The sequence below is a fragment of the Tiliqua scincoides genome, chromosome 14, assembly GCF_035046505.1.
Source record: "Tiliqua scincoides isolate rTilSci1 chromosome 14, rTilSci1.hap2, whole genome shotgun sequence".
In the NCBI taxonomy this organism is placed as follows: domain Eukaryota; kingdom Metazoa; phylum Chordata; class Lepidosauria; order Squamata; family Scincidae; genus Tiliqua; species Tiliqua scincoides.
Window position 1 is genome coordinate 15,055,784 of NC_089834.1, and position 22,621 is coordinate 15,078,404.

At 47.3% G+C, this 22,621-nt stretch overlaps 2 protein-coding genes across 2 annotated transcripts in view; both read left to right on the forward strand.

The window, feature by feature from the left end:
- Positions 1-11,857, forward strand: BRI3BP (BRI3 binding protein). Its single transcript, XM_066610029.1, has 4 exons — positions 1-89; positions 4,088-4,190; positions 6,337-6,439; positions 6,981-11,857. Exons 2-4 carry the CDS (start codon positions 4,185-4,187, stop codon positions 7,400-7,402), a joined length of 531 nt encoding a protein of 176 aa, XP_066466126.1. The 5' UTR covers positions 1-89; positions 4,088-4,184; the 3' UTR covers positions 7,403-11,857.
- Positions 9,522-22,621, forward strand: part of DHX37 (DEAH-box helicase 37) — a 26,597-nt gene continuing 13,497 nt past the window's right edge. The window contains exons 1-9 of the mRNA XM_066610003.1: positions 9,522-9,543; positions 15,101-15,270; positions 16,008-16,120; positions 16,640-16,946; positions 19,190-19,338; positions 20,506-20,598; positions 20,690-20,786; positions 21,885-21,998; positions 22,329-22,430. Coding sequence (XP_066466100.1) covers positions 9,522-9,543; positions 15,101-15,270; positions 16,008-16,120; positions 16,640-16,946; positions 19,190-19,338; positions 20,506-20,598; positions 20,690-20,786; positions 21,885-21,998; positions 22,329-22,430 — 1,167 coding nt within the window. The remainder of the gene's footprint in view (positions 9,544-15,100; positions 15,271-16,007; positions 16,121-16,639; positions 16,947-19,189; positions 19,339-20,505; positions 20,599-20,689; positions 20,787-21,884; positions 21,999-22,328; positions 22,431-22,621) is intronic.

Consider the following 22,621-nt stretch of genomic DNA (forward strand, 5'->3'; position numbering starts at 1 on the left):
AGCAGAACAGCCTGCGCAGGGCGGCGGGCGGCGTCCTCCAGGCCGTCAGCGGCCTCTTCGGCGACGAGAACGTCCGCGCGCTGCAGAAGGTCGGTGGGGGAGGGGCGCGCGGGGGCGGGGCCGGCGGGGCCGGGGAGCAGGACCGTCGGGGCGCGCGCGCCCGCCTGCTGCGGGGTGGGCGGGTCACGTCAGCCGTGCGCGCGCCCGCCCCCCAGTGCAATGCTATATGCGCGTGTGTGTACATGTGTACATACACATACATGCGTATATACATACTCACACGTATGTATGTGTATATATACACGCACACAAATGTGTGTGTATGTATACATATGTGTACGAATATACATAAGTGTACATATATGTGTATATACATATGTGGATGCACATGTGCGTGTATGTGTATACATGCACCTATATATGTGTGTGTGTATATATATACATATATGTAAGTATATATGTACATATATACACACACACACACACATATATATATAATATATAACAAATACGCACACATATAACTATTTATATACGGACGAGAACGTCCACGCGCTGCAGAAGGTCGGTCGGGGTGGGGAGCAGGACCGTCGGGCGTGCGCCCACCTGCTGGGGGGGTCAGCCATGCGCCCGCCCGCCCCATTGCAACACTATATGTGTGTGTGTGTATATATATGTTCATACACATACATGCGTATATACATACACACACTCACATATGCAAACATATGTGTGTATAAATATACATACAGACAAATGGGTGTATGTATATGTGTGTACGAATATACACATGTGTACATATATGTGCATGCATGTGCATGCATGTGGATGTGTATATACATATGTGGATGTATGTGTGCATATGTGGATGTGTATACACACCTATATATGTGTGTGTGTGTATATATATATATATATATATATATACACACATATACGTAAATTTATAGACACGCATATATAAGTATATAACAAATACGCACACATATAACTGTATATATTTATAACTATATATACTGGGTGTGTATTGTGTGTGTGTGTGTGTGTTATAATCATACTTATATACTGCTTTTGAACAAATGGAGTTCATTATTATCATTATTATAACCCAGGGTTGCCCAAACCCCGGACCTGGGGCCACCTGCAACCCTCGAGGCCTCTCAATGCGGCCCTCAAGGAGCCCCCAGTCTCCAGTGAGCCTCTGGCCCTCCGGAGATTTGTTGGAGCCCACACTGGCCGGACACAACTGCTCTCAGCATGAGGGCAACTGTTTGACCTCTCATGTGAGCTGTGGGATGAGGGCTCCCTCCACTGCTTGTTGTTTCACATCTGTGATGCAGTAGCAGCAGCAAAGGAAAGGCCAGTCTTGCTTTGTGCAAGGCCTTTTATAGGCCTTGAGCTATTGCAAGACCTTCATTCATTCATATAAGTTCATCTTTAATGTATTCATTTAGCTAAACTTATGTAAATTTATTCAAATTTTAAATGTAAATTAATTCTTTTTTCCCGGCCCCCGACACAGTGTCAGAGAGATGATGTGGCCCTCCTGCCAAAAACTTTGGACACCCCTGGTATAACCCCATGTATACCATGTGTATGCTATATATAGTACTATACTAGAACAATTATAATGCATAAGCAACAGCAATGCTACAGTTATTGTATGAGCTAGTCTTGTTCAAAAGCAGTATATAAGTATTCTTAGTAATACTAAGAATATTTACTATATACATGTGCATATATAAATATACATATTTACTATTATGCACACACATATGCGTGTGTGTGTTTATACATACACAAGTGTGCCCCACTCAACAACCTTCCCCTTAAAAAGGGACCACACATACAGTGGTGGTCAAAACACCACAAAGATGCTCTTAATGAGTCAAATATTGTGTTGTGTTGTATAATGTTGGGTCCCCCATAGCCTGCAGTGGAGTGTCTGTTCACACAACAAAGGGGCTGCCTCTTCACACAAAGAAGAGGCAGACTATCTGCAGTAGCCTGTGCAGCCAGGGAGTGTCTGTTTACACAACAAAGGCACTAGATTGGGCTGAATGTTTCCATAACAAGTAATCACATAACAATGGGGATCAGAGAATGTATCCCCATCATTAAGTGGTGCACACCTAAGTGTGTGGGTGTGGGTGTTGTATAGGAAAGTAGCAAGGGAAATGACAAGCTGTATCAGTAAACCTTCAGCCCAACTACATTTATTTGCAAATTTTATAAATAGATGCTCAAATAAGTCATACTAATAATGGCCATCCCAGTTCACCAGTGGAGCATCAGTCACTTTCTGGTGGGCCACTGGATGCCTGCTGGGATTCCCTTGTGACACTGGCTAGTCTGGTCTTGATCAGATCCACACTTTCAATTAATAACAAAATTAAGGGCCAAATCCTACCCAACTTTCCAGCCCTGGTGTAGCTATGCTAATGGCGTTTGCACTGCATACTGTGGTGGAAGGGTAGTTATGGAGGCCTTCACAAGGTAAGGGAACACTCGTTCCTTTTCACCAGGGCTGGAAAGTTGGATAGAATTGGGCCCTAAGTAGCTAATACAAGCTGGTGCGGTGTTTTCTTCATCCCAGTTTGACCAGCTGCAGGTCTCCAGCTGGTGGGTCAAGACCACCACTTAGTTCACACCATGACTGAACATGGGCTTCCCCAGTGGTTGCGTCAAGGGAGAACAGCAGAGCTTCTCTTCATTGTGGTTTGCTCCACTACACATGACACATGCCAAAGTTCCTCCTTCTCTGCAACCCTTAAGAAAAGTGCTCCTGTACCCTGTTCTTTTTGCAGCCACCCTCCTTATTTGTGGGGGATGTGTGAGCGGAGGAACATTTGAAGTTCACAAAGCATGCAGATCCCCAGAGCAATGGCCTGAAGATGGACTGTTTTTCTGGTGGAGAAGGCCATTTCAGGAAGTAGCAATGCAATAGTAGACATTTCCCCTGCCTTTACCACTGGTGTGGAAATTACCTAACTATTTCATTGTGCGGTCCCCTGTCACTTTTCTGCTCTCTGCTTCCTCAAACCAGTTCTCCCCAACGTTGTGTATACGCAACAGGGATCAAATGTATACGCCTGTGGGCCTGGCAAAAATGGGTTTAAGCAGATGTTCCAGCAGGAAAAGAGCACTTGAGCAACGATCACACATGCTTTTATGTACACAAATTGCCCAGCAGTGGGTCCAGATGTCAGCACTTTTATCCTTTAGCAGCTGTGTTTAAAAGGGGGTGGGGGTGTTGGTTGATGCAGCTTTTCTTAACCCCTCTGCTGCACCGCAGTCTGCACCCCCCAAAATTCCCTTTTTCTGATCTTTGAGGGCCTATTAGGATTGGGAGCTATTACTATACTAATAGTAGTAACAGCTATTACTATAGCTATTACTCTATCATGATTCCCTTAAGAAAGTACAGGAAAATGAATTGGATCCTCCAAGGGGACAAGAGGCTTTATGTGTCACTGGGTTTGGGCAGCAGTGCTTATAGGGGGGGCTGTTGAATATCTCAGCCTGCATAGGTGAGGGGATATTCTTCAACTGGACAAGGCTTGAAGCATCTGAGGACTCTGAATGGGAAGAGAGAACCCCAAACAGTGGCCTTACGGCAACCCAGAGCCCAATTCTATTCATGTCTACTCAGAAGTAAATCCCATTAGAATCAATGGGGCTTACTGGCAGGAAAGTATGGATAGCTTTGGACTGCCAGATGGCTCATTTGGTTCTCTGTGCCTGCACTGCCTGACCTTGTACTTAGTGTCTTCCCTGATGCCCTGCCAAGGAAGCTCTGAAATGGATGCTTTTTAGAGATGGTGCCTCCAACTCTTCTTGTCCCCGAACCGCAGCTAGAAGGTCATATTTCCACAAATAAAGCCCCTTCCCCAAGAGGGGATCACTAGTGTGCTTGTTAGCTTTCATGCAAATAAAATGAGGGATACAGTACTTAGTAGCCCTTTAATGAAATTATGCTCACAAATGGGGGGATAGGCTTCCCCCCTTTGGAGTAAGCGGAAATGTGCAGACCGTCTTTTTCCTCAGTCCCCACCATCCCAGTGAACTGCTTGGTTGTCTCTTCAAGGTATAGGTCATGCAAAGCCTGAAGAAAGGGCTCAAGCTGACAGCTCATCACAGTGGTTAGATGGGAGGAAGGAGCCCTCGGTCAGCATTCCAGGGCTATGAAGGTGAGGAGGACAGGAGCTCCCCTAACCTTGGGCTGAGTCAGGTCTGTGTCCTAAAACGCCCAGTCCTTGCCCTTGGAGGGTCTGCATTTGCTTTGCATGAGCTTCTGTCTGAGAGGGTCTGAGCATCTCAAAGCATGCACCAAGCAAGAGGCTAACAGCCCAATCCTATCCACACTTTCCTGGGAGTAAACCCCATTGACTGTAATGGGACTTAATTCTGAGTAGACATGCATAGGATTGGGCTGTAAGCCAGCCACCTTAACCCTGTAAAAACACAAGTGTAAGAAAATGACAACAGCAGGGCTGCTTTTCTTTCAATCCTGATACTGATGCTTGAACCAGGTGCGTAGGAGGTCCTTCAGCTTGACTTTGAGCCTCCTGAAGCTGTGGCTTTCAGGCTTCCCATCAGATCTGATGCCCCAGCAGCCTCATAGCAGTACAAGACTCCTTATGCTTGGGTAGTTTCCACATTTTCCCGAGGCTTTCCCGCCAGCTCCCTATACGAGGGTCACCTTGAGCAGTAGATCTGGCAGCTGTGCACACAGGTTAGATTTTTAACCCTCTCCAGAAGAGTGGCTTAAATGAAAAGCAAATATAGCCAGATAATTCTGTTGCGGGGGGGGGGGGGGGTCTAAATGAATTGGAAGACAAGTCTGAGGTGGCATGAAGGCAGCAAGCATGCCTAGATAAAGGTGAATGTTGGAGACTTTGGAAAGGTGCATTGTATTTGGAAGAGTGATGCAGACCTCTCAGTTTGCTTTGGTACTGAACGCGGGTGTGTTATAATTTCACTTTCCCCCACCAAAACGTTTTGCTGTGGTGTGTGCGCTGCGCCTAAAATAACTGTTGTGTACTAACTGAATCCTAAACACACATACCTGGGAGGAAGTTCCATCCAACTTGGTGGAGCTGACTTCTGAGTAGACTTGCGCTGTAAAGGAGTACACCCTGCACGTCAGTAACCTTCTTTGTGAGTCTCACCGTTAGTTGTATGTGGGAGTGTTAGATTTTTGGTGAACGTATCAAGGTTGTGTTGATGGGAGCTTGTTCTTTACAGGCTAGTAGCGAATCTGTTGACAGCTTGAAAAGAAACGAAGCTTATTTTCTTAACGGGTTTAATGAAACGTATAGTATACAGTATGTTCTTTCTAGTTTATATGGCATTTTTACCATCTCACCCAGCGCAGAGTTTGCTACACTTGAGCCTGTTGAAATCAATGGGTGGAGCAATGCCTAACTGCATAGGATCAGTGTATGAAGTTTTTCTCAGCTATGGGAACTCCCACCAGAGCATTCTGAGGTTGGCTCATAATTCAAGAGGAGAGCACACACTTTTCACTCAGCAGTTTCCAGATTCACTGAAATATTTTAATTACATGAGGGATCCCACAGAACTTCTCCATGGTGTATAGGATTCTGGATATGCCCATTTCACCTAAATCTATTGGGCCTTGCTATCGCCCTCATTTCCTGGGCATGTGCCTTCAGCATGTCCCCAAAATTCAGAACAGGTGGGGCAGGCACACACCTTGCATCAGTGCCATCTTTCCAATTCCCTGCCATCCCTTTCTATTGCTTTCCTCCCTTCTTTCTTTTCTGTTTGTGTCCCTTGCTGAAAAAGCAAGGTGAAGGGGAGACACTCTAGCCCCCTCTCTCAACTGCTCTCCTCATTTTCTGCACTGTACAGAGCAGGGCAGGCTGTAAGGAAATTTCAGGAGAAGGCTGACTGAGAAGGTGGTGACAGCAGTTGGTCACTGGCAGGCAACCCAGCAGACATATGGGGTGCAACATCAGATAGCCATGCTCTAACAAACCCAATCCTCTCCTGTTGTTTGGCACTATAGGGGTGGAGAACCTGTCTTTCAGGGAAGCTTGTCCACCCTTCCTGATCATTTAACTGAGGATCATTAACTGAACAGCATCCAAGGAATCCCAAAATTTTTGGGAACGGCTTGGAGACTACTGAGGAAACTTAGAATGTTCTTGTTGTATCTCTGCAGATCAAGCTACGAGGCCCACATGGTTTCTAGCTTCTTCCTCCCACTTTACACCTCTGCTGCTTTGGTTTAAGGCCAGCGAGAGCACGGACATGTCTCAAGTCAGAATCTTCCTGGTGATTCTGGAAAATAACTTTGTTGTTTTACAGTTTTTCTCCAGGCTGACGGAGCGATTTGTGTATGGTGTAGATGTCCTCGTAGACACATTCTGGAGAATATGGACAGATCTTCTGGATGTCCTTGGGATTGACGGTAGGTGTGAAGGACGGAACCAGTTTTCACTTAGCAGTTCTGGTGAACAAAGGTGGGGGGTGGGGGCTTATTTTACAAGCTCGTGTTCTGGAACAGTCATTTAGAGAAGCCCACTGAACACGAAGAGCAGCTGAATTAAATCAACTAAGGGCCCAATCCTATCCAACTTTCCAGCACCACTGTAACAGCAATGCAGCCCTGAGGTAAGGGAACAAATGTTCCCATACCTTGAGAAGGCCTCTGTGACTGCCTCCCCACCACAGGATGCAGTGCACACCCTATTGGTACAGCTGCAGCGGCACTGGAAAATTGGATAGGATTTGACCCTGAAGCATGTTTTATTATCCCCATATTGCCGACCTGAGAGGAAATACGGCTCCCTAGTGAGTTCATAGCAGAGGCGAAATTCAAACTGGGGAAGTCCTGATTCACAGCTCCATCTGAATTGTTAATGCCAGTTACTTTTTCTTTGGCAGTTGTTGCTTTAAATCTCCATACGGGCAGCAGCTATATCTGACAAAGTCTCCATTTTAACTTTCAGCCTCCAACCTGACTCACTACTTCAGCCCCGGAGCAGTCACCAATAATCCCACCCGTGCCCTTCTGCTGATCGGTGCCATCTTGCTTGCCTATTGGCTTGTGTCCCTCTTCCTTGGGTTCTTCTTCTATCTCTTGCACGTGCTGTGCGGCCGTTTCTTCTGGATCGTGCGGGTCGCCCTCTTCGCGCTGTCCTGCGTGTACATCCTCCAGAAGTACGAGGGGGAGCCGGAGCACGCAGTCCTCCCCCTGTGCTTTGTCGTGGCCGTCTACTTCATGACCGGGCCGGTTGGCTTCTACTGGAGGAGGAACAGCCACAGCACCCTGGAGGAGAAGATCGACCACCTCGAAAGCCAAATCAGACTCCTGAATATACGTCTCTCGAGGGTGATTGAAAACATGGACAGAGGTGGTGGTGACCAGTGAACGGAGAGGGTTAGCTTTCTCTCACACCAGCTCTCTAGGAAATTGCTAAGCACCGTCTCTTGTTTGTGAAGCGTTAGTGAGCCACAAGTTGACACTGGGGTAAAGGAGGATGTGAAGCCGTTAACCACTCAGAGTAGTTTTATCTAGATAAAGCGTTGAAAAGAAAAATGACACTTGTAAGATAAGATTCTTTAGCTGTATATTCAGAGATTTTTCCTCCATGAGTAGGGTTGTATCCGCTTACTTTTTTCCAAGCATTGAAAACATCTTTTGTAAAAACAGAAACCAGTTTTTATAAATGCATATTGAGTAGTCTATTTAAAAATTACTAAGAGAAAATTCAACGGAGCTTTACGCAGACCTGATATTTTACAAAGGAAAGCTGGAAAGAATCCTGCCAAGTGCTCCTGTTCAATGTTGCTTGTGGGGGTCAGCTTTTTTTCCTCTTTGTTTGCTTCCACCAAGTGTTAACCTTGTTTTTCTTTCAGCAGTGACTTATTCTCATTGCCTCAGGTTGCCTTTTTCATATAATTGTACAGGAAGATGGTTCTCTAGCTGAATTAGAGAATGGCTCACCCTGGCTTTTAGAAGGCGGGGTGGGGGTATGTCCTGGACACCACAGCCTCTTAAAGACCAAAAGAAAAGCTTTGTAGAGTGGGTGTGTGTTCTCTAGCTCGATTAAACACATACTGAGTGCAGGCCTGGGGGCTCCAGTACATCCATGGACCTGCCTTATCTGTTAAAGCTTCCCTCATTCACTCTGGGTAGAGAGGATAACTGTGTACGTGCCAATCAATGCGCCCTCTCTCCACTGTAGTGAATGGGGGAGTTGGCTCACGCTGGAGCTCTGATCAAGATGCAAGAGTGCAAAATAGTGGCAGTATCTCCTGCAGAAGCCCTCCTGCCACAAAAGGGATGGGACTTCTCTGTTCTTAGGTGACTCCTTTCCTCCCAATATGACGCCATCAAAATTTAGCTGAGGTTTTAAACCGCAACATGGCTGGAAAGCAAGAAGTGTGGTTGCCTGTCTCCCACTGCTATGCACACATCGGCCTTTGCAATAAAACTCTTTCTGAACCGAAGCAATTTTTAAATTATGCATTTCCTTTTAAGAAAAGCAAAGAAAAACATTAGGAAAAGAACCTCAGGACCCATAAGCAGCTCTTTTATTTAGGAAAAAAAAATTGAATAAAAGCAGCAAGGAAGAGAACTTGCCAAGGTGTTGCTGCTGAAATCTTTCTCAGGACCGAAAAGCAGCAATAAATTTAAACAAAGACATCTTACCTTCAGGAAGATCTGGTGCTTTTTGTTTTGGTTTTGTTTCTGAAAGCCCATGTCCCCGCCACAGTGAGACTTTGGAGAGGCCAGTTGCTGTGTGAGGAGGAAAGCTCTGCTTTCAGGATCAGCGGCTGGGAGCTCCAAAGGCAAATTATGCGCCCCCCCCAGTTTGCTAGTCAGAGGCAGGGCTCAGTGACTGTGGCCTTGGGCAATCTGGGAGTTTGGGGCTGGGAGAAGGAACACTTAACTGATTATATTCCATCACTGATCAAAGTGACACTCCAGCCAAAACTAGTTGCAGACCAGTATTCTAAGAATGCAATCATTTTAAGCTTCTGTATTATTATTTTGTTGTTTTTGGTAAACGTGAGCTGCTCATGTTAGCGGGTTTTTGCTAGAGTGCCCCCAAAACAAAGGCAGCCTTGCTGAGGAGAAGAGTTTCTGCTCTCCAAGCAGTAGTTGCTGGGATTTCAGTGTGGGACTTGCAGTGAGACTAAGTCCTGTGTTGGGGTATGACCTTCTGTTGCTGTAGATCCACATCCCTCCTCCCCTTCAGGAGCACTTAGCGATTTGAAAAATCATAATGCCAAATAGCATGCACTCTTTGGGATTTAGAAAAATCATCCATCGCCCATCCATTATGCCAGTTGAGGCAGTTGGTAGATTGGCAAGGGGTGCCATTCTCTGGATTTGAAAGGAAGACAGGAATAGAGTGGGAAAGGAAGCGTGGAGGAGAGTGGTAGACTAGATGGTCTTCAGTGTTTTAGCCCATCCTTCCTCTTCCACTCTATTCCGCTCTGCCTTTCAAATCCAGAACATGGAAGGAGGAAGTGCAGCCGAGATGGCAGCTGGTGAACTGCGAGGTAAGTGGTGGCACCTGGATGTCACCTTGGGTGATCTGTCCCCCTTCTCCGCCTCTTCCCTCCCACCACTGCCAATTGCTTTTGGACTAAATATCCTTCATCTCAGGGGAACCTGCTCCTGAATAGGTGTGTAGACAACCACAGCCACCTTCTGCCATCAAATGCCCCCCACCCTGAAGTCTTTCTCTAAAGGCTGCTGGAAGATTAAGTGAGACACTGAATTTCTGTTTAAGCTCATAACAAGCTGTATTCTTTGTGTCCAGAATTGGCTTGCCATGTTTGTTGCACTGGAAGAATGTATATATTTTTATACACACAGAACATTTCAATGTATAAGCTTCTCATTGAGAGAGATGGTGATGTAAATATGAATGTACCATATGCTTGGACCATGTGTGTAAAATTGGCTAACTGGACGTCTTTTCCTAGTATTCTCTCTTGCCCCCTCCCCATATATGGATAGTCTTAAAATTAGACAGGAGCACAATGCACAAACCATTGTCCGATGTACTTGAAAAGTGCTTTTGATCATTGTTGCACAGCATACTTATGATGCTTTTGAAGGTAAATGTAATGTGTGAAGCTTTTATTCCTGTAAAATGCAATTTCTCTTATTTTTTCTCCCGCTAAAGCTATAATTGGCTCCTTGATTCTATTTTTTGCAATCTCAGCCTGTAGGCCGCAGGTTGTGCTGCTGTTTTATTTGAATGTCTGAAGGCACTTTACCAAGGAGAGGGTAACCTTGGCAGCTGTATTTAACCAATGAATATCCCCCAAGGCCGAAGCATGTGGTGGATGGAGTTTGAATGAGGTGGTGTAGCTCTGCAGTGATCCTATGGGTCCTGCCACTTAAGATGGCAGGTGGAAGATAACATTTTTGGATGGTGTACGGGGAAAACTTGCAAGTACAAAAGCAGCACAACAGGGGGAGGGGCAAGCCAGACGATTCCATTTCTCCCTGGTGTGCTAGTTTACTTAATGGGAGATTATTTTTGACACAGGGACATATTCCAAAGCAGAATTTTCCCACCATCCTAAAGTGATGCAGTCCATCTTGCACCTCATTCCCTTGCATGGCTAATCAGGCTTGCCTTGGGGGTGCTGCAGTGGACTGGTTCAGGTGACCAAAGAAAACCCCTTTTTCGGGCTGTATGAACATGCTTGCAGAAGCTTGCATGCTCCCCACTCTGTCACATTAGGAGAGTGAAAAGTTGGGAGCAAACTGCAGGTCGGTGTTGCGTGCAGAACCAGGGAACTGTGGTTCAGCGTTGAAACAAGCCACGGTAGTGAAATACAGTTTGATCCTGGCTTGGTAGCCCTAGTTTCTAACTCTAGTTAAAAAACCACAATGTCCCATGTTTATATGTAATGAAGTCTCTGAGGTCTTGCCCATGCTGCATGGGAGATCCTACATGTGGATTTCAGGGATCTTTCAAAGGAATTCCATGAAAGCCCTCAGCTGTTTGCTGCTTATGCAAAGCGCAGGCTGCTGTGCTGAATCTCCCTGCGACCTTAAACCTTTATCAAATCTCTTCCACCCAGAGAACTGAGTTTTTCCCTATTCCCAATGTAATTCTTTTCCAAAAGTGACACTGGATGTTAAATTACAGTTGCCTGCCATACAGTCCCCCCCAAGTGGAACTTGCCTTTCAAAGCTTCTTTGCATAATGTGGAGAAATTTCTGCTGTCATGTCTTTGAAGAAGTGAACTCTTGTTTGCTGGTGATTTGAGCCCTTCCCAATAACCTTGTATTTGGCAGCTAACCATCTTATCTTGACCATTTCTCTTTGTTTCCTGTGGGAGAACATAAAATTCTTACTGTGTTCTGCATGCAATTTTTAACTTTCCGGGTAATTCATTTAACTACGAAGCCAGTTGCCATCTTGAGTAAAAACAAAAATCTCTTTTTTGTCGTTAAGCAGAGAAAAATATATATATATCTATATATCGATCGTAACACTGTTTATCTGCACTGAATATAGTGACTTCGTATCCTGTTTTGGACATCTGATCTCAAGTATTAGGTAGTTTTTAAAAGGTCTGTGTACCAAAATTGTGTGTTCTGTACAAAAAAAATGATGATATTTGGTCAGAAGAAAATGGTGTATATCTTTTTTAGCCTGTGATCTTTAGAGAAATGTTAAATAGCCATAAAAATTTCAAAGCAGATTTTTTTGGGGGGTTAATTTAATCTGATTCATGCCTTTTTATTTATTGTCTGACCAATGTACTCTGGTCAGTGGACTACTTGTAGATTGATTTCACAACTGAATTAATAGTGTTGTGACAATTAAAGCTTAAATGTTTACCGTAACTTTGCAATTAAGTCATCGGGGAGGATTTCGTCCGCTGGTTTTGTTCTGCTGGTTGGGTGCATTTGATGTTCGGAAAGTATGTGGTTGCAGGACAGAGTTAGGGGTGTGTTTGTAGCACTCATTTCCTTTTGCCAAAGGAGACACCAACAAAGCATTGGATAGCTCCAGCCCTTTCTGTAAGGACGGGTTCCAGAATTCTTTGCAACACATAGGAGACAATCCTAAGCAGGTCTACTCAGAAGTCCTATTTTGTTCAGTGGGGCTTACTCTCAGGAAAGTGTGGTTACTTTGCAGCCATAGTTTCCTTGGCAGATAACATTTGGGTGGAAAAGTTGGCTGGGGTGGGTGGGTGTATCTTAAAACAATTTGCTTTTATGCCATGCACAGGGACCACACATCTGAATCAGACCAAAAACCGGTCTGCCCTAGGACTCCTCTGTCCTGCAGACTATCCCTGAAGCTCACAAGCAAGGCAGAATGAGTAATAGTTATTCTACCGTCATGGGAGGTATGCTTCCTCTTTTGTATGGAGGTTTCACTTTATCTGTCATGGTGAATGCGAAGCGATAGGCCTGTTCACTGTCTCTAACCAGGCCTCATCAAGTCATTGGTGCAAGTGAGTCTGTTGTCACATCTTGTGGCAATGAGTTCCATGAACACCGGAAGAAAAGTCTTCCTTTCCATTGGATTCACAGCAAGCACAGGATAATTCCTTGCAGTCACTTTTAGTATTGCCTAGTCACACCAACCTATTGTCAGTTCTTTTGATCGGAATTGTTCTAACGCAGAACTTCTGTTGACCCAACTCAACTTGTGTCGGTGGCTCTTACCACTAGGTACTCCTGCTTCAGAAATATTTGACCATTAACAAATGCCCGGGGCAATAAATGCATCCATAGAGAAAATATTACACTATAAATCCATTATTTTGCAACTGCATTTTCTTGATTACATTTGCACCTGTTCATCTCTCATTCCTGTTTTTCTCTACCTGCCTACGGTTTCATCCTCCCTAAGAGAACAGGAAGCTTCCTTAGAGTCAGATCCTTGTTCCATCTAGTCCAGTGTTCTTCAACCTTGGAGTCGGGACCCCAGGGGGATTGCAAAGCCCCAGCTGTGGGGTTGAGACGACTTAAAAAAGGTTGACAAGCACCGTGCTAGAGCACCAACCAGGTCAAGGGGGAAGCACCTGGTGTACCCCTTCAGGTACCAACCAATGGTGTCCCAGTCCTGTTCAGGTTCTTCACAATTGTGCTAGAGTAGCTTTCACCAGTTCCAGAACATAAGAACAGCCCTACTGGATCAGGCCATAGGCCCATCTAGCCCAGCTTCCTGTATCTCACAGCAGCCCACCAAATGCCCAGGGAGCATACCAGATAGCAAGAGACCTCATTCTGGTGCCCTCCCTTGCACCTGGCATTCTGACATAGTCCAGGCTTCATGGCAACTTTTTCTGCCCCCTCTAATAAGATTTGGTTACAGTGAACGGTGCTGGGAGGGCATAATGGAGGCAGGGAGTGGGCAGTGGGTGGATAGGGTCCTGGGGTACAGCAGGGATTGGAGGTGATCGGTTAGGGTCCTGGGAGAGGGCCAGAATCAATGATAGGATCCCCAGTCTCATACTGGGGTCCCGGCACAAAAAAGGTTGAAGACCCCTGATTTAGAGCCCAATCCTATGAATATCTTCTCAGAAGTAAATCCCATTGTAGTCAAGGGGGCTCACTCCCAGGGAAGTGTGGCTAGGATTTTTGCCGTGCTGGTCAGTATCACCCACATAGGCTGGCAGCACTTTTCCACTGGTGCCAAGGCAGGGATTATTCGCTGCCCTGCACAGAGGTGCCCTGGCGGGGGGTTGAAAACTGGGAACTCCACCATGCAAAGCTGACGTTCTTTGCTGCCTTACTAGCCTTCCCTGTGAATGTAACTGTAACATCCTTGGGGCAGGGACCTGGTCTTTTGCAGGTATCATTGCTCCTTGAAGTGGATGCATCATTTTCTGAGATGCATAGCAAGGAAAGCAGTGCCAGCCTTGCACCCCTCCCTCCAGCTGCGTCTGCCAGCCTTGCACCCCTCCCTCCAGTTTGGGGGGGGGGGAGGGCGCAGATAAGCAGCTGAATGGCTCGCCTGCCTAGCTGCCCAGGCAGTGGCAGAGAAGCTGATTGCCAGGGAGTTCCCGCCCCTTCATTTGCATAGGCAAGCCCTGTGATCTCGCGAGAGGTCTGCTTGCAGAAGGCGGAAGTGGTGCAGCTGGCTTACTGGGGGCTCCACGTGGGTGCAGCTCCCTTTGATCACCCTGATGGGGAAAGCAGGCAGGAGGCACAACTGGAAGGCTCGCCAGGTGGGGGACCCTGGGCAGGGGGGTGACCCTCCCCAGGAGGTGGTGCAGCTGGAGCTGGGGGGTGAGTTTAACCCATGCCTTTCATTTAATAGGGGAATGCTTTCCTGGGTTTAAGGTGCCCCCTTGCATGCACCTCTTTCGTCCCTCCAGGGTGAGTGCTCCTGCCCATGTGCAGAGTGCACTCCAAGGGAACCCTGCCGTCAGGGCCTCCGAGAGAGTTTGATCAGGGGGTACAAAGTTTCTTTTGGCCTCTTTCCAAAGGGGGAGGGGGTGGGCAGATCAGGGACAGGTGAAACAGGGTAGGGTGGAGGTCGGTGACAGCCAGACAGCCTTTGGAGTTCAGGTCTGCTGCACTTCCCAATGCAGAGCCCAGGTCTACCTGCCTGTGCAGCTAGAACAAAGCCAGCCCCACTCCTCCCCAAATCTTTTACTTGTAAGAAATCATTGCAGCAAAAATTAGCAAGTCGTATTTAGGCTCACACTAGAATGGAAAGTGTCTTGTTTGCACTAAAATAGACTTCTGCAGTAGCTGTACCCCTGCAGATGGGTCCCAACAGATTGTCATTCTGAAAAGTGGGTCCTGTAAGTTTGAGGTTTGCTGCTGTGGCCAGTAGCTGTTGGTCTTTCCTGTGGCTGGCAGCTGTTGATTGAGCTGTTAATTCCATGTTCTTGAATCCCCCCTTTTGATATCCTGAAATATCTGGGCAGCTGCTTTGGGGAGCAGAAGGTTGAACTAAGTGCAACTGGGGTTACACTTTTGCTGGGGTTGGAGCATGCAGACTGCATATGAGACCTTCTGGGTTCGTCCAAGCTGAGCCGTCCTGCAGACAGGTGTCTAGCCCAAGCCGTTCTGTGTTGCTAGGAAGCTGCCGTCACCAGAACTTGCCTTCTCTCCCTTTGCTAGACGATGCCGTCTTGAAAGGAGTGGACAAGAGTAACGCACTGGTCCTTCCCTCGAGAAAAACCAAGGCTCTGAAAGCCAGACCCGAAAAGCGCCCGTTGAAGAAGCCCTTGAGCAAAAAGCAGAAGAAGGTCCTGCAGAAGATCTTGGAGCAGAAGGAAAAGAAAGGGAAGGTGTGTGTTGGGACTTGGGGGCTAAAAGAGCAAAAATCAGGATTTTTCCTGTAGAGATGCTGGGAAGGAGATGAAACATTGTTCTAACCCAGTGATTTTTCCACCTTTTTCGACTCATGGCACACTGACATGGTGCTAAAATTTTCAAGGCACACCACTAGTCTTTTGACAAGTGGCAAGGCACACCATGCTATTGGCGGGGGGCTCACATCCCCCAATGGCCCTACTAATAAATTACCCTTCCTCAAACTCCTGTGGCACACCTGCAGACCATTCGCAGCCCGCCAGTGTGTCATGGCACAGTAGTTGAAAATGGCTGTTCTAACCCATCTTTGGTGAATGGGGTCTTTTCTCCCCATAGGTGATATACACAACATTAATCTGAACCACACTGACAATTTCAGATACTTGGGATCATTTTTTAAATCTGATTTTAGGCTTGTGAACAGTTCAAAGGCTCTACTTTTCACTTGATTTTTTTCATACTGTTAGAGCCGTGCTTTTAAAGGAAAGAACGAGACAGAAATTATTCTTTCAGGGTGTTGTTGTTTTTTTTTGCCATGCCTGACTCTACGGACTTGATGGCTTGCAATAGGATTTTATTTTGATTTGTCTCTTAATTTCAAGCACCTGCATTTGCCTATTTGAGCCTTGCCCATTTTCTCTTTTTACTTAAAACGTAAGCGTTTGAAACTTAAGTGCTACAGACTAATTGGGTTTGTGTCATTAAATCCCAGCGAGCTGAGTTGCTAAGACAGCTGAGTGAAGTCCAGGCTCCTGAGGCCGAAATGAAACTCTTGTATGCCACTTCTAAGCTCGGGACAGGAAAGCGGATGTACCAGGATAAACGGTAAGGTTCGTTTGAAGAGCTGATGGGGTCACTGCACCTTCCTAGCTCTCTGGGGTGGTAATACAAAAATGGATCTCCTTTGCAGTATTGTTGGGTCTGATTCAGTGACACATTGGAGAACGCTGCGTATTTGGGGACAGGCTGCAGTGGCTGAGAGGTGAGCTGAGAATTGGGGCTTCCCTGGCTTGAATCTCACCCCTGATGTGATCTCACAAGGGAGCGTTAAGCAAGCCACTCTCTCTCTCTCAGCCTTTCCCATCTGCAAAATTGGGGTGATAATTCAGCAATCGCCATGCAGGGTTGTTGTGAAGCTTACATGGGCTTATTACAAGTGAAGCACTTTGCAGAGTCTAAAAATGCCATACCTATGCTCGGTGTTATGTTATTAAGGCTGCAGTCCTAACCACACTTTCCTGAGAGTGAGCCCCATTGAACAAAATAGGACTTACTTCTAAGTAGACCTGGTTAGGATTGTGCCCTAAGCCTTACTCCTGTGTAAACCTAGCACTGGTGTTTCAGGGTCATCGAAGAAGCGAGTATTCCCTGTCCAGAAAACATTCTAAGCGTCGGCGGTATAAACAGGAAGAGAGTCCGACTTGAACTGGAGGCCAAGGAGACAACTGAGAGTTCTAGTGAGGAAGAGGAGGAGGAGGAGAAAGATGAAAAGGAAAAGCCAGAAGAAAAAGTTGAAACGGAGACCCCGGAAGTCCCGGTCAGGCAACCAGCAAGTGTCACTGTGGTTCCACCCAGTGCACCAAAGCAGGCTTCGAAGCCCACGTCAGAGCCTGCCATTTTCATCCCAGTGGACAGACTCCCTGAGATTCAGGTAACCATCAATGGTTGGCAAGCCACAACCGTCTCCTGTTCTGTTGCAAGCAGTAGCAATGAATTTTTTTTCCACCCTGCCCTGCGGCAATGAACAAGGACGTCTCTTGTATAACAATGCCATGAAAATCCACATATTAATATCATTGTTGTATTCCCATTTTGCAGGGGGGGGGGTTGAGTCTGGCTTGCCCAAGGCCACCTCAAATTCTTCCTTGGGGAACACCTGCCAGAAATGTCTTGAGATCTAGTCACTTTGGTTAAACTTATTTTGCTCACACCATTAATTCTGTAGTTGTAGCCTGTGAATGTGGTGATAGGCTCTGTTAAGCAGAGATGCAGGTCTCTGCTGAATTGTAGGGAGGGTGCAGTTTGACGTGGTGGGTGGGGGAGGTTTCACCCCCCCTTAATCTCCCAGTGATCATTCTGGACACATGATTATAATGGGGGGGAAACTGCTGGTGGGTGGGCTTGTGGGGGGAGAGTCCTAAGTACATAAGAGTTCTGCTGGATCAGACCAAAGGCCCATCTAGTCCAGCTTCCTGTATCTCACAGTGGCCCACCAGAGGCCTCGGGGGGCATGCAAGAAAACAAGAGGCCTGCATCCTGGTGCTCTCCCTTATCAGCCGAACATAAGAACATACGAAGAGTCCTGCTGCATCAGGCCAAAGGCCCATCTAGTCCAGCTTCCTGTATCTCACAGTGGCCCACTGGATGCCTCGGGGGGCATGCAAGAAAACAAGAGGCCTGCATCCTGGTGCTCTCCCTTATCAGCCGAACATAAGAACATACGAAGAGTCCTGCTGGATCAGGCCAAAGGCCCATCTAGTCCAGCTTCCTGTATCTCACAGTGGCCCACTGGATGCCTCGGGGGGCATGCAGGAAAACAAGAGGCCTGCATCCTGGTGCTCTCCCTTATCAGCCGAACATAAGAACATATGAAGAGTCCTGCTGGATCAGGCCAAAGGCCCATCTAGTCCAGCTTCCTGTATCTCACAGTGGCCCACTGGATGCCTCGGGGGGCATGCAAGAAAACAAGAGGCCTGCATCCTGGTGCTCTCCCTTATCAGCCGAACATAAGAACATACGAAGAGTCCTGCTGGATCAGGCCAAAGGCCCATCTAGTCCAGCTTCCTGTATCTCACAGTGGCCCACTGGATGCCTCGGGGGGCATGCAGGAAAACAAGAGGCCTGCATCCTGGTGCCCTCCCTTGCATCTGAAAAAATGCACTCATTCTGCTTTTGCACCTTTAAATAACCTTTTTGTTTAGAAGACAAGCCTGTAGGGGCCTTCCCCTGGAGGGGCCTGGAACAGGCTTGTTCCTCCCCAGGGAGGCCTCAGATTGGCTGGAGGGGGAGGGGGTTCCAGCACCCTTATCCTCCTCCCTAGCAGAGCTGCCAAACCTGGCCTAGGAGCAGGAACCGTTGACCTCACAGCTCCCTGCTTCACACTGCCTGCCTCTCATCCCTGGCCTCCCTGTTTTATGGAGCAAGCCTGCCCCCTTTGGCCCTCCCCTTCCTCCAGGTGGGGCAGAAAAGGCCTTTCCTGTTCCTGGCTTGTTTCCTTCTGTGTTCCTTGTTTGCCCTGCCAGTCCCTTCTGGCTGGTTGAGGTGAGCCAACCCGCTTTGCCCCCTTTGGGGGCAGTGAAGCCTCCCCACCCTGGGCAAGGGGTGCCTGCTCCCGGGTAAGTCGGGGGTCAGGGCATCTGGGAGGAGCCCCGACAAAGCCCTAGATTAATCTTTCCCCCTTGCAGTTTTCCTACCAAGAATCCCCTTTCCTTCCCACCGCACAATGGCCCTTTACATCCTTATCTGAAAGATGTGTTGCCCGCCGTCCAGGACTCACAAGGCAGCTAACCAGTTTTAAACATGCTGGAAACCCATCCAGATGAGTTGCAATAACAAAACCAGCAAGAGGCAGATTTAAAAAAAAAAAATTAAAACCAGTTGTTCAAAAAGCCGTATGAAAAAGAGAGGTGTATAAGAGCATGTTATGGGAGGGGGCTTGGTGACTCTCCCCGAGAAGGGGATTTCAACTCCGTGGTGCCACCACCAAAAGGACCTGTCTCAGGCAGCCAATGAATGGATATATGTTAAAGGTGGCCCACAAACTAGGAACCCACGATGCTGATTTTAGAACTTGACTAGGTTTGTATGGATTAAGATGACCTTGGCTGTAATCACTGAGTACTATGTGATTATCCACAAGTCGTGCAATGTCCGTACGTTTCTTTGCTTTGAAAGGAAGCAAGGCTGAAGCTCCCTATTCTTGCAGAAGAGCAAGTGATCATGGAAGCCATCAGCGAGAACTTGGTCGTCATCGTGTGTGGTGAGACGGGCAGTGGTAAAACCACCCAGGTGCCGCAGTTCCTCTACGAAGCGGGATACGCCAGGTGTGCCTTTTTTTGGCTTACCAAAACCTCATTTTCCTTTTAGTTGGGGGTGTCACAAACATCACCCTTGGGGTAAGGAAGGACCAGGGGAGATTCCCAAGTCAACCAGGACTTAACCGTCCTCCACCTAAACCATCCTCCACCAACCCTCAAGAGCAGGGGTGCTCACACTTTTTTGGCTCGAGAGCTACTTTGAAATCCAGCAAGGCCTGGAGATCTACCAGGGGGGAAGGAAGCGTCTGACAGACACCCCCTTTAATGTAAGGAGCCCCTGCTGGAGTCTAGTCAGTTTCGTCAGTTTTGTTGCTACATGCCTGAAGAGCAGCTAAAGTGTCAGTTTCAGTGTCAGTTTAGTGTCAGCTAAATATGTCAGTTTCGTCTAGTCACTAGACAAAACTGACATATTAACAGTTTGGAGAGACAGGGCTCCACGATCTACTCATTTTGCCTCGTGATCTACCGGTAGATCGCGATCCACCTATTGAGCACCCCTGCTCAAGGGCAATGTTTTCTATTTGCTTACTTCAAGCACCAGGTCCTATTAACATACATGTCCTTGGTTAATTATTGCACTCAATTTTCACGTAACAGATTTTTATTATAACTTTAAGGGAGCTTCAGATTGCGCCAAAAAAAACCATATTTATGTGCATTACAGTAGCTAAAAACAAGGAAAGATCATAAGCTAAAAGAGGCTAAAATTACCACTACAAGTCTCTCAGCATTACTTCCTGTGTAAAAGCTGTAAACCCCCAGCTCCCTTCCTCCTGCTGTGTCCTGACTGGTCTTTTCAGGTAACCATGCCCTGGTTTTATTCTCTAAGTTACTAATACACTACACCTGGGTAGCCAACAACCAACTCAATCCATCTTAAGGGGAAAGGCACTTGCCCCACCCCATGACAGGGTGATCCAGGTTCAAATCTCTGCTCAGCCATGAAGCTTCCTAGGTGCCCTTGGGCCGGTCACTCTCTCTCTCAGCCTTGCCTTCCTCCCAGGGTTGTTGTGAGGAGTCATGTACACCACCCTGAGCTCCTTGGAGGGAGGGTGTTGTGAAAAACAAATAAATGGGGCCCTGCCCCCATAACTCCGTAATTCTGGTCTACAGCAGATTGCGGCTTGTGTATTGGTTCAGTCGTTTCTGTTTTGTTCTCTCTTCTGCCGGCAGCTGTGGCGGCATCATTGGGATCACCGAACCTCGGCGCGTGGCAGCCGTGTCCATGTCACAGCGCGTTGCCAAGGAGATGAACTTGTCCCACCGGTAAGCCCTGCCACTAACCCAGTAACGTTGGGCTTGTTGGTTTGCCGTCGAGGTGATGCCCAGTTGCCCCTTTATACCTCTCCCTGCTCAGGGTCGTTTCCTACCAAATACGCTACGAGGGGAACGTGACGGACGACACCAAAATCAAATTCATGACCGATGGCGTGCTCTTGAAAGAAATCCAGAAGGTAAAGGGTGGTTTGTGGGTGTGTTTGAAGAAATTGAATGGGTGTGTCTTGGAGTGGGGAGGAGCCATAGCCCCTCCCAGTGTTCTATCACACCTTTGCCCGGCTGAGGGATAGAACGCCAGGTGGTGCCACACAAATAAGACGTAGGGCCCAATGCTGTCCAACTTCCCAGCACCTGTGCAGCCTTGAGGCAAGGAAACAAATGTCCTCCTCCAGGCAGGAGGTCTGGTCTAGAGGGTAGAGCCTCCGTTTGCCTGAAGATAACATCCGCAGGTCGCCAGTTCGAGGCCACCGGCACCGTGAATGGTGAGACCTTGAGGCAGCTGACAAGCCGAGCCGAGTTATTCCACCTGGCCTTTGGTGTGAGCGATGAAGCGTCTTGGCTGCCCTCCATGTGCGAGATGAAGGAGCTGCTTGTCAGCTTGCGTGGGAGGAAATCGGAGGCCAGAATGTGATACCAGATCAGAAAGATCCATCGGAAATGTTGTGGTTCTTGAAAGATAGAACCTTTCTTCGATTGTAAAAATCCCTACGGAGATTTAGAACAGCCTGCCCATGTAAACCGCCTTGAATAAGTCTGAGGAGAAATCTGACAACCAAGAAAGGTGGTATATAAATACATGTATTATTATTATTATTATTATTTCTCGTACTTTGAGGAGGCCTCTGTGGTTGTCTCCCCAACACAGGATGCAGTGCAAACCCCATGGGTGTACCAGCTGCACCGGTACTGGAAAATTAGGTAGAATTGGGCCCTTATTTCCCAGCAGCTGGTTTGTTGAAACATGGCCAGATTTCTCCCCTTCCCTGGCTGAGCAACTGACCTCTTGCAAGAAACTCTGTTTTCATGAAGCAGCTGAGGTTTTGCAAAGCTCACCTGGCTTCAAGTCGTTCGCCACCAGCATTGCTTAGGAAAATTTGGTGGAGGGAAGGAACGCTTTGGGAGTTCCTTGGATGAAACTTGCTCAGGTCCTCTGTGGAAGCTTGAGTACCAAATCCCAACCCCGTAGTGGAGACAGGACAGGGTGTGTATGTGATGATTTGTGTGAGTTCTTGACGGGCAAGTGTGAAATTCTTCCATATTTTTTTTTTCCACAGGACTTCTTGCTGTCAAAGTACAGGGTCGTCATCCTCGACGAAGCCCACGAAAGAAGCGTGTACACGGATATCCTGATTGGGCTCTTGTCTCGCATTGTGCCCCTTCGGGCCAAGGTGTGGGGTTCTGGGAAGGGTGGGGAATGCTTGGGGTGCCCTCTCGCATCTAGTCGGTTTCACGTTTCACAAGCTTGTAAACGTGCTGGAGCTTGCACGAGATGTTGTGTTAGGAAGCTCGGCCTTTTTCTCAAGATGAAAGTTGAGAAGATGAAGGTTAAGAACCTTCATGAAGATGAAGGTTAAGGTCATAATTAGTTGGACATTTTTAAAAAATGTTAATCAGTACTGGGGGGGGAAAAATTGGTTTGCATCCCTCCCGGGCAGAGTCCTGGCCACTTTGGTCTACATGAGAGTTGGATGACACTTTTGTGCCTTGTGTGTTTGCAGAAAGGGCAACCCTTGAAGCTGGTCATCATGTCTGCCACGCTGCGTGTGGAAGATTTCACCGCCAACCAGAAGCTCTTCTCCATCCCTCCTCCTGTTATACAGGTATCGGTGTGAGCCTTGGGGGGTCTGTATGCTCTCAGTCAGTCTCCCTTGCAGGGGGGTTGGGAGGATAAAATATAGGGATCTGCTAACCAAGTGTATGATGGGTAAGGTGAGGAGTTAAATATAAAGACTTGAGATTCATTTATTTAAAAAGAGAGAGGAGCAAGTGCTTGGTCTAATAGGCCAACCTT